At 41.6% G+C, this 12219-nt stretch overlaps 1 protein-coding gene across 2 annotated transcripts in view; it reads left to right on the forward strand.

Moving 5' to 3' along the window:
• The window catches only part of LOC138824357 (lysine-specific demethylase 2A), a 110717-nt gene that overhangs the window by 42468 nt on the left and 56030 nt on the right, over nucleotides 1–12219 (forward strand). For both annotated transcript variants that reach the window (XM_070018200.1, XM_070018199.1), the window contains 2 exons: nucleotides 8574–8712; nucleotides 11315–11393. In XM_070018200.1, coding sequence (XP_069874301.1) covers nucleotides 8583–8712; nucleotides 11315–11393 — 209 coding nt within the window. In that variant the 5' untranslated portion in view covers nucleotides 8574–8582. The remainder of the gene's footprint in view (nucleotides 1–8573; nucleotides 8713–11314; nucleotides 11394–12219) is intronic.

The following is a 12219-nucleotide window of genomic DNA, read 5'->3' on the forward strand; positions in this document are numbered from 1 at the left end:
GGGATTAGGGTGGGGTGCTGGACAGTAGAGTTTAAGATTCAGCCCCTCTTCTTTCATCCTGGACTGTAGACTGAACTTAAGTGATGATGCCAAGGGGCAAACCTCCTGGCTATTGTCCACTCAGCATGAGTGGAGGGAATATGTAGTAGTAACTATTCAAAATAGAAATTGTGGGGCTGGGAAGGTGGCTCAGTGGTAGAGCACTTGCCTTGCATGCCTGAGGACCTGGGTTCCATTCCTCAGCACCACATAAGCAAAAAGGAAAAAGCCGGACATGGCGCTGTGGCTCAAGTGGTAGAGTGCTAGCCTTGAGTTGAAGAGCTGAGGGACAGCGCCCAGACCCCAGAGTGAAGGCCCATGACTTGACCCCCCCCCAAAAAAAAAAAAAAAAGCAAAAGCAAAATAGAAATTGTCCTTTGCTGGTATGATGTCTTAGAGGATACCAGAAGCAGAGGTTGTATTAACTGTAAATTATACTTGTAAGGCTGATTATCCTACCAAAAATATAGTGCAGTTTCAGTATACGTTGCCGTCCCAATATCGAATTGTCTTACCAGTGGCTGATATTCTCAGCATTGGTTCTGCTGCATTTGTGTGTGTGCATTTATGTGCATATACACATGCACCAGTTCAGGGCTTGAACTCAAGGCTTTGTACTCTTGGCTTACTTGCTCATGGCTAACACTGTCCACTTGAGCCATGCCTCCAGTCTGGCATTTTGTTGGTTATTTTTGGAGGTGGAAGTCTGCCATTTTTTTCTGCTGAGGATAACTTCAAATCTTGATCTTCAGATCTTAGCCTCCTGAGTAGCTTGGTTAACCAGTCCTCACCTGGTTTTGCTGCTGCTTTCAATAGTCGTGTGCTGTCCAGTATGGCAGTCACCTGCCACCTATGGTTTTTGGACATATGAAACAGGAGAAGGAACTAGTCTGATTTGAGATGTGAGTATAAGATATACATCAGTCTTGCAGACTAGACTTTAAAAAAAAAAGAGCCCGGTGCTGGTGGTTATATCTTACTGCTTTACACATCCCCTGTTTATGTTTGACCGCTCCTTCATGTTCTCAGCATAGATCAACAGAAAGCAACCACTTAGAACAGGCATTTCTATTTAAGCAACACTTTTATGTTACAGATGAGTACCTCATCTTTAATTGCTAACACTTTGCAGTTGCAGAGGAATTAATCCCTAAACCAGGTGTCAGTGGTTCATGCCTGTAATCCTAACTACTCCAGAGGCTGAGCTCTGAAGATCACGGTTTGAAGCCAGCCTGGGCAGGAAAGTCCTTGATAGTCTCATCTCCAATAAACTAGTTGTCCAAAAAGCCAGAAGTGGAGCCGTGGTTCTGGTAGAGCTCTAGCTGTGAGCAAAAGAAGCTCAAGGACAGTACCCAGGCCCTGAGTTCAAGCCCTAGGACCAGAACTTAATAATTTCTCTTTTTTCTTTTTTGGTCAGTTGTGGGGGCTGAACTCTGGGCCTGTGCACTGTCCCTCAGCTCTTCAGCTCAAGGCTAGCGCTCTACCTCTGGAGCCACAGTGTCATTTCTGGTTTTGTGAGTGGTTTATTGGAGATAAGAGTCTTATGGACTTTCCTGCCTGGGCTGGCTGTGAACTGCGATCCTCAGATCTCAGCCTCCTGAGTAGCTAGGATTACAGGTGTGAGGTACCACACCCGGCTATTCCAATCTTAATTCTTGCTCACAACCACAATTGTGGATATAGTTTTAGCTGTGTTACTGCTTTTTATCTTTGTGCTTTATATCTTTGTTACTCTGGATAATTGCTTAGTGAGAGTCACGTGCCTGTATGCTGATTACCAGGGCTTCAACTCTGGGTCTTTTACTCTCACTCAACTTTTTCTTTTTTTTTTTTTTTAATCCCTATATACTTTGTTGTTGTTGTTTTTTTGGGTCCTGTCGTGGGGCCTGAACTCTGGGCCTGGGCGCTGTCCCTCAGCTCTTCAGCTCAAGGCTAGTGCTCTACCACTTGAGCCACAGCGCCACTTCCGGCTTTTTTTTTTTTTTCCTTATGTGGTGCTGAGGAATGGAACCCAGGGCCTCAGGCATGCAAGGCAAGCCCTCTACCACTGAGCCATCTTCCCAGCCCCATAATCCCTATATACTTTTATTATTTAAAAGAATGTTTTCAGAAATTAGGTAAGGATGGGCTTAAATGGTTTTGAGATAATTAAGTCTATTTGGAGGGAACATATTTAAAAAAACAACAGAGTTAATGCGGATTCAAGATATTATATTAAAATATAATGGACAAGTACTAGATAAAAATAAAAGGACTTCTTAAACTTGTCTTTAAGAGAATGGACAAAACATTGTACAAGCCAAGAAACTCACAAATATAAATTATTAGACTGATAGGTTTTATATGAAAACCTAAATTTTACATACTATGAATATATAATGAAAATGCTATGCTACATTTGTATTATTTATCAGTTCTATTTATCTAAAATTTTATTGTTTATTCCCATAAAAGTTTCCCTTTCCAAACAAAGACAGTCATCCTATAAAATCCATTTACAGAGGAAGACTTTTTTATTACTGGATCAGAAATGTGCAAGAGCTTATTATTTAGCATTTCCCAAGTATCAGAATTTTTACTTCAGTTTTCCAAGTTCCAATGAAAGCAACATGAAGAGTGCACATGTCATTCAACTTTTTCATTGCTGGATGGTACTCTTCCACTTGGGTCATGCCTCCAATCTGGTATTTTGCTAATTAAAGAGTGGGGACTATTTTGCTCTGGTGGCTTTGAATTGAAATCATTTTCTTAGTCTCCTAAGTAGTTAAGGATTATAGGCGTACACCACTGACACCCAGCTTGAGACAGGATTTGAACCCAGAAACCCATCTCAACCATGCCCTTGTGTTTTACATTAGCCTTCATTTATAAGACAGGTTTGCAAACACCTGAAAATACATTCTCTTTTAAACCTCACAGTTGCTAGGTACAGTGGCTCACACCTGTAATCCAGTAATTTAGGAGGCTGAAGACTAAGGATCATGGTTCAAAGCCAGTCTGGGCTGTAAAGTCAATGAGATTCTTATCTCCAATCAGCTACCAAAAAAGCTGGAAGTGCAGCTATGGTTCAAGTAGTAGAGTGCTAGCCTTGAGCACAAAGGCTCAAGGACAGCACCCAGATGCAAAGTCAGGCAATCTTTCTTGCCTGGACTGGCTTGGAACCACAGTCTTAAGATCTCAGTCTCCTGGCAGACCAGGATAGGATTACTGGCAAGAGCAACTGGCACTAGACTCTACTTTACCTTTTGTTGTCACAATGAGGGAACTTGACTTTTCAGAAGGGAAGAGATCTTGCAGGAAATTTTAATATGGTGGTAAGGGAGAGGAATGTATATGTTTGTGAAGACATATATAAAACATGCTTTTGGTCTTATGCTTCTTCCTTCTAAAGCTTTACTTTGATCCTAGATGTGAAATTTTATGAATCTGTTTCAGAAGAGGTCATAATGTTGATTAAGAGATTAACTTTTGTCTGTGAATCAAAACATTAATCACAGCTCCAGAGAAAGGGAATTGTTATGCTATCTTCCAGTCTCAAATGACTGCTTGCTATTTCCCTGATCTCACCTAAAGATGCAGGAGAAGCAGCCTGTATGTGACACCTTGATGGGTAATATCATTTACCAAGCAAATATCTACAGTTAATGCTTTTTAGGACAAGCTGTCCTTTCAAGTTTGTAGTTCTGTTCTTGGTAGATGCCAAAAAAGAAGTCACCCTTATTAATTCTTCGCATGTGTGTGTGTGTGTGTGTGTTAGTTAGCTGATACTAGGGCTTGACAGGGCCCAGTGCTGTTCACTTGTTTTTTTCATTCACACTGATGTGTGTGTGTGTGTGTTAGCTGGTACTAGGGCTTGAACTCAGGGCCCAGTGCTGCTCACTTGTTTTTTTCATTCATACTGGTGTGTGTGTGTGTGTGTGTGTGTGTGTGTGTGTGTGTGTGTGTGTGTGTGTGTGTGTGTGTGTGTGTGTTACTATGGCTTGAACTCAGGGCCCTTGAACTCAGGGCCTAGTGCTGCTCACTTGTTTTTTTCATTCACACTGGTTGTGTGTGTGTGTGTGTGTGTGTGTGTGTGTGTGTGTGTGTGTGTGTGTGTGTGTGTGTGTGTGTGTGTGTGTGTGTGTGTGTGTGTGTGTGTGTGTGTGTGTGTGTACTAGGGCTTGAACTCAGGGCCCAGTGCTGTGTGTGTGTGTGGATACTAGGGCTTGAACTCAGGGCCCAGTGCTGCTCACTTGTTTTTTTTCATTCACACTGATACTCTAATCAAATGAACCCTATCTTTAGTTCTGGCTTTTTTCTAGTAAATTAGAGATAAGAGTCTTGAGGATTTATCTGCCCAGGTTAGCTTTGAATCTCAATTCTCAGATCTCAGCCTCTGGGCAGCTAGGTTTAGCTTTCAGATAAATTTCAGGCTTTTTTTTTTTTTTTTTTGGTCGTCTTCTTTTTTTGGTGGTACTGAGATTTGAAGTCAGGGCCTCATGTTTACTTTACCCTTGAGCCATCCGTACCTGTTTTCAGCTTTTCTTTTTCTATAAGTTCTTCTTGTGTAACAGTAATGCCAATCCTGACTTTTGAGGAACTAAATTGGCACAGCCTGCACTATGTATCCTAGAAAAAGTACTAAAAAACATTGTGGGGAGGGGAATCCCACTGGTTGTTTGCTCATACCAATAATCTTAGCTACTCAGGAGGCAAAGATCTAAGGATTATGGTTCAAAGCCAGCTCAGGCAGTAAAGTCCCTGAGACACTTATCTCCAGTTAATCACAAAAAGCCAGAAATGGAGCTATAGTTCATGTGATAGAGCACTTCTAACCTTGAGCAAAAAATAGCTCAGGCTCTGAGTTCAAGCCTCAGGACCAGCACTAAATAAATAAATCTGAGTACTATTTTGTTTCTGTGTTGGAAGTGTGCTATAGGAATCAGTCAGTACAAACATATTCAGGAGTGTTTGAATCTCTGGATATTTCATTGGCTAATGCAAATGAAGTTAAATTGTTTGACTTGAAAAAAGAACAAAATTTCTGACATGTTACTGTTTCCATTTTTTGGTGTAGGTATAACTACATAATTATTTCTCAGTGTTTGGGCCTTTTAAAATCTCTTTAGGCTCATGCCTGTAATCCTAGGTACTCAGGAGGCTGAGATCTGAGGATTTTGTTTTGAAGCCAGCCTGGCCTGAAAAGTCCCCTTGGGACTCTTAATTAACCACTCAAAAACTGGAAGTGGAGTGTGGCTCCAAGTGGTAGGGCGCTAGCCTTAAGCACAAAGAGCTCTGGGACAGCAATGCCTCTTGAGTTCAAGCCCCATGACCGACCTCCCCACCCCCCAAACAAACAAAACCCCTATAATCACAGCATTGGGAAGGTTAAAGCTAGCTTAGGTTATAGTGAGACATCTCTTTTTTCCCCCCAGCTTCAATCTTCTTCCGCCTAGAACTGAATTCAACCCTGCCCTTCACAAAGAAAAGACAATCCCTGGGACTCCTACCAGTTTCTCCAGGATTTAGTCTGTATTCCCTGCTCTCATTCCTGCTCTCCACCCAGACCTAAATTCTGTCCTGCCTATGGTGCTATCTTCAGGGACCAGATGCACATGCGGAATACCTCCCCCCTCTAGTCCCATGACTGTATAAGGATGCCTCTGAACAAGGACAGGCACCATTTCTCTCCCATGAGGGAGGTGGCCTTGTCAGCCCTGTCTGACAACAAACCCCTTTGCTATATGTGACTCTGTCCCTGTGGTTTTCTGGAATGGTGGTTTTCAGACACCAGACCCTGGATTCAAGCCCTTACACCAGGACACATGAAAAAAGATGAATAAGTGTTTTGTGTTTTCTTTTGAGATTGTTTTTTTGCTACATAGCCCAGGCTGACCTTGAACATCTTTATCCTACCACCTAAGTCTTTTAGGTTAAAGTTTCATTTTATCTATATTCCTCTTCCCTTGAACATTCTGCTTTATTACCCTCCTTCCCTCCCTGTGTCTGTTCAGAAGAAACAGGTATATATAAGCCTATTGCCAAAATATATAGGTATGTATAGGTGATGCTTTTATGTTATGTTGTTGGACTTGGTGTTATCTGCTAATATTTTTTCATATGTGGAACATATCCTATGTACTGCTGACCTCTATGCAAGTTCATCTTTTTTGTAATAAAGCAATTATGTTAAATTATGCTAACATTTTTTTCCCTGTGCTCAAGTCTCTTATTTAGATAAAAATGGTAAAAATCTGGGCCCAAGGTTCAGCACTGTAAAGCCATGATTTTCACTGTGTTTGTACTAATAAATGATTAAATTTTTAATGGCTTCATAACCTTTTTTAGGGGGAAGGGCTAAAATATATATTATTAATGAGAAAGTAGTGAGAAATCCAGTAAGTAAAGAGAAACCCCAAAGAAGTATTTTGCTTCACTTGACAGAAGAACAAAAGAGTATATTATACACATAGCTCTAGGGACTTCATAGATGTTCAGTAGTTATAATAAATGAATAAACATCTTTTTTTATGTGGAGCTTTTCCTTATATGGAGCCCTTTGTCAATAAAGAATAGTTTATTCGCATGTTTTCTCCCCCTGTTAGCCAAAAGTCTCTTAAGCACTGAGATCTATGCCTATTTCTGTATGTCAAGTATCTGACGTTCCATATTCAGCAAGACTTGTGTGACAGTGTAAGGAAAAAAAAAGTGTAGAAGTACATATTAAGGCTGTGCTGTGAGGACTTTGAAAAGTGTTTTCACAATGTGAGACATGAAGCTACCATGGTTATTTGATTTCTTTCTTTCTTTCTTTCTTTCTTTCTTTCTTTCTTTCTTTCTTTCTTTCTTTCTTTCTTTCTTTCTTTCTTTCTTTCTTTCTTTCTTTCTTTGTCATGGGACTTGAACTCTCTGGGCTTGGGCGCTGTCTCTGCACTCTTTAGCTCAAGGCAAGCACTCTACCCCTTGAGCCACAGCTCCACTTCCAGTTTTCTAGTGGTTTACTGGAGATAAGAGTCTCACGGAGGAAGTGGCGTTGTAGCTCAAGTGGTAGAGCACTCACCTTGAACTGCGCCCAAGCCCAGAGTTCAAGCCCCACGACTGACAAAAAAAAAAATTACATTTTTGGGGCTAGGAGTTTAGCTCAGCAGAAGGGCGCCCACCTGGCGAGCGCAAGGCCCTGGGTTCGGTCCTCAGCTGGGGGGGGGGGGGAGGGAAGAGTCTCACGGAGTTTCCTGCCCGGGCTGCCTTTGAACTGTGATCTCAGATCAACCTCCTGAGTAGCTAGGATTACAGGTTTGAGCCATCAGCACCCAGCTGTTACTTGATTTCTTATATCATTACCAGCAAGTTACTCTAAAACTCTGCTTTCTGGAAGTAGAGTTAGAGCAGAATCTTTAATTCCTAACAGAATATAGATAGAGAAAACATCTTGGTTATAAGAAAATGCTAGTTGGGCACTAGTAATTCAACACCTATAATCCTAGCTATTCAGGAGGCTGAGATCTGAGGATCATAGTTCGAAGCCAGCCTGGGCAGGAAAGTCGATGACACTCTTATCTCCAATTACCCAGCAAATTTGAAGTGGTGCTGTGGCTCAGGTGGTAGAGCACTTGCCTTGAGCTGAATTGCTGAGGGAGAGCGCCTAGGCCCAGAGTTCAAGCCCCTCAACTGACCCCCCAAAAAAAAAATACTATTAATGATACAATTATTTTAGAGGTATTATATGAATGTCACTGAATACAAATATAAAGTACAATATTTTCATATATCTGATTTTCAAACATTTCAGTATATAAAAAAGTCTCTGGTCAGGAATGGCAATTTTTTTTCAGCCACAGTAGCTAAGTGATCAGCAAAGGAATTTGTCAAGTAGAAGCTAGATACAGAAATAAGGAATGGTAGAATATTAAACAAAAGTAGCACATTAAAGAAACAACTTTGAGTAGATTTCAATCGCAGCCATATCAATTATTATTATTATTATTATTATTATTATTATTATTATTATTGGTCAGTCCTGGAACTTGAACTCACTCTGGGCCTACGTGCTGTCCCTCAGCTCTTCAGCTCAAGGCTAGCGCTCTACCACTTGAGCCACGCCACTTCTGGTTTGCTGGTGGTTAATGGGAGATAAAAATTTCATGGACTTTCCTGCCCTGGCTGGCTTTGAACTGTTTTTTCCAGGAACAATTATATTTTGTATCTTCACTTGAATATTGATTAAGGCAGTTTATCGTCCTTTGACAAAACATTATAGATCATATTTGATTATGCTTTCATTATGAATGTATATCTCTAGGATAGAGTTACTGGCAAAGGGTAAAATTCATAGGTAGGAAAAACAGTGGCTCATTAAAACTTGGTTATACCAATGCTTTTGAGACATCAGTTGGTCTTGAATTGAGAAAAACAAAAGATCCATAGGACAAGGAAAATTAATGTTTCACATGGCATCTGGGATTGAAAGAAGCACTCTATACATGTAGAGAACACTGACTTCTTGTTAAAGAAGCGTGAAACTACATCATTTCATTTTGATGTTCCTTTTTTCTCAGCGTGGCACCATGCGACGACGATATGAAGATGATGGCATTTCAGATGATGAAATTGAAGGAAAAAGAACCTTTGACTTAGAAGAGAAACTCCACACCAACAAATATAATGCTAATTTTGTTACTTTTATGGAGGGAAAAGGTCAGTATGATTTTGGTTCATCCCTCCTGCCCCTTAATATAAGAGTTGGGTTTAGCATCTGTGCAGCTAAACTTCCTGTTGATATCATTTATTTCCTTTTGTTACAGAAAGCCACTTATACATGATTCTCTCATTCTCCTACCTTTGCCTCGTTCTCTATTTGTAGTATCCTTTTTTTTCTTTTTTTCCGGTCGATTGTGAGGCTTGAACTCTAGGCCTGGGTGCTGTCCCTTAGTTCTTCACCTCAAGGCTAGCACTCTACCACTTGAGCCACAGCGCCACTTCCAGCTTTTTCTGTTTATGTGGTGCTGAGGAATTGAACCCAGGGCCTCATGCATGCAAGGCAAGAACTCTACCACTGAGCCATCTTCCCAGCCCTGTAGCATTTTATTAGGGTAGGAATGTTGTTGGGAGTTTTTTCCCCTAAGGCCTTTTCCTTCTTTCATCCCTTGGTTTCTTTTTAATTAAAACTAGTACAGTAGCCACTGTACTAGCCACAGGTGCCTGGCTGTTAGACTCTTATCAACAGTTAACCACCAGAAAACCAGAAGTGGTGCTGTGGCTCAAGTGGTGGCTCATGTGGTAGAATGCTAGCCTTGAGCACAAAGAGAGTCAGGGACAATGCCCACACCCTTAGTTTAAGCCTCACAACCAAACCAAACCAAACAAAAAATAGTTCAGTAGGCTGTGTGCCAGTTGTGCAGGTCTATAATTCTAGCTATTCAGGAGGCTGAAATCCAGAGGATTGAGATTTGCTCCCAGCCCAGGCAAAGTTAGACACCATTTCCAGAATAACCAGCACGAACTCAGACTGGAGGCATGGCTCAGGTGGTAGAGTGCCAGCTGAACAAGCAAGCCAAGTAAGACTCTTGAGTTCAAACCCTGATTACCCCCCCCATACCCCCAAAGAAATGTGCAAGGTTGGACATTGGTGGATAAAGCCTATAACTCCTAACTCTTCGGAAGTATAAATAGGGGAAATCACAGTTCAAGACCAAAAAGTTGATGAGATTGCATCTTAACCAATGATTAATGTAATACTCATATCTTCCCAGTTACACAGGGAAGCACAAACAGAAGGAGCAAGGCCCAGGCATAAGGCAAAACCCTAGTTCAAGAAAATAACCAATGTAGCCGGGCGTTGGTGGCTCACGCCTGTAATCCTAGCTACTCAGGAGGCTGAGATCTGAGGATCTCGGTTCAAAGCCAGCCCTGGCAGGAGAGACCGTGAGACTCCTGTCTCCAATAAACCACCAGAAAACCGGAAGTGGCGCTGTAGCTCAAGTGGTAGAGCGCTCGCCTTGAGCTGAAGAGCTGAGGGACAGCGCCCAGGCCCAGAGTTCAAGCCCCATGACCGACCAAAAAAAAAAAACAAAAAACCAATGTAAGCCTGGTGCAATGACTCAGGCCTGTAATCCTAACCACTTTGTAGGTATAGCTAGATAAGGGGTTTGAAGTCAGGTTGGGCAAAGAGAGGTTCAAAAGACTTGTCTCAGCCAGTAGCTAGGCATAGAGCATGTACCTGTTATCACAGCTACAGAAACACAATGGCTGGACATGGTGTTGGGTGCCAGTTAACCCCAGCAGCATCAGGAAGAATCCCCTGCAATAAAGGATCCTGAGCAATAAAGCAGGACCCTAACTTAAAAACAACCAGTGCATCAGGGGCCAGTGGCTCATACCCATAATTCAGCTACTCAGGAGGTTGAGATCTGAGGATCACAGTTCAAAGCCAGGAAAGTTCTTGAGACTCTTATCTCCAGTTAGCCACCAGAAAACCGGAAGTGGCGCTGTGGCTCAAGTGGTAGAGTGCTAGCCTTAAGCACTCCTTTGGAGTACAGGGACAGTGCCCAGGCCCAGAGTTCAAGCCCCACGACCTACCAAAAAAAAAAAAAAGAAGCAGTAGAAGAAAATAACCACTGCAAAAGGGCTGATGGAATAGCTCAAGTGACATTTTGTCTGTCTAGCAAGCAGGAGGCCCTTGAATTCTAACCTCAGTACCACATATCCCCTTCAAATTACATAAGACTCTAAATTTTATTCATATACACCTATTAAAATATAGGTGGAATTGCTCATGTATCATGAAGTTTTGATCCTTAGCTAATTAACAAAGATGATATGTATATTTAATTTTATTTATTTATTTATTGCCAGTCCTGGCCTTGAACTCAGGGCCTGACAGTGTCCCTGTACTTCTTTTGCTTAAGGCTAGCACTCTACCACTCTACACAGTACCACTTCTGACCTTTTCTGTTTATGTGGTAGTGAGGAATAGAACCTAGGCTTCATGCATGGTAGGCAAGCACTCTACCACTAAGCCACTTTCCCGGCCCGATATATGTAATTTAGGGTCAGAATTAATTTTTTGCTTCCCTCTGTTGCTTAAGTCTTAAACTCTCAAGCTCTGTTTCTCAGTTTGCTCTCCCTCTTTCTTAGAAGCTTCTTAGTGAAGAAGCATACATTAGCATCTAACAGAACACAATCATATATACAGAATACCAGATGTCTATACTCTTATTACTTAGATGTTTTTTATGGTCTTTTTATTTTTTCCAGGGATATCTCCAGTCTTTGTAATAATTGATTTTTATGTTGACAGATTTTAATGTTGAATATATACAACGAGGAGGCTTAAGAGATCCTCTGATTTTCAAGAATTCTGATGGACTTGGAATAAAGTAAGTGTTGTGTGCCTGATTTGATATTGAAATCCTAGATACTTTTTAAAGTATTTTTCTAGATTGCTTCCTGTATGAAATAGGCTCATATTTCTCTCTCTCTCTCTCTCTCTCTCTCTCTCTCTCTCTCTCTCTCTCTCTCTCTTTTTGCCAGTCCTGGCGCTTGAACTCAGGGCGAGGCAAGCACTCTACCACTAAGTCACATTCCCAGCCAAGCTCATATATTTTTGAGTATTTTATTTGTTGTATTAATAAGCAGTGAACCAAACTGGGCGTGAGTGCATCAAAGCTATAATCCTAGCTACTTAGGAGACTGAGATCTGAGGATTGTGGTTTGGGAAAGGAAAGTCTATGAGACTCTTTTTTTTTTTTTTTGGATCTGGTCGTGGGGCCTGAACTCTGGGCCTGAGCGCTGTCCCTCAGCTCTTCAGCTCAAAGCTAGTGCTCTACCACTTGAGCCACAGCACCACTTCCAGCTTTTTCGTTTTTTGCATATGTGGTGCTGAGGAATTGAACCCAGGGCCTTAGGCATGCAAGGCAAGCGCTCTGCCACTGAGCCAACTTCCCAGCCCGTCTATGAGACTCTTATCTCCTATTAACTACAAAAAACTGGAAGTAGAGCTGTAGTTCAAGTGATAGTATGTTAGCCTTGAGTATACAAAAGACTCAGGTACAGCATCCAGATGAGTTAATCTGTTTTTTTGTTTTGTTTTGTTTCGTTTTTTGGTTGGTCTTGGGGCTTGACCTCTGGGCCTGGACACTGTCCCTCAGCTCTTCAGCTCAAAGCTAGCGCTCTATCACTTGCACCACAGTGCTACTTCTGGTT

Source organism: Dipodomys merriami, unplaced genomic scaffold, assembly GCF_024711535.1.
Source record: "Dipodomys merriami isolate MVZ:Mamm:240054 unplaced genomic scaffold, mDipMer1.0.p SCAF_128, whole genome shotgun sequence".
Lineage (NCBI taxonomy): Eukaryota > Metazoa > Chordata > Mammalia > Rodentia > Heteromyidae > Dipodomys > Dipodomys merriami.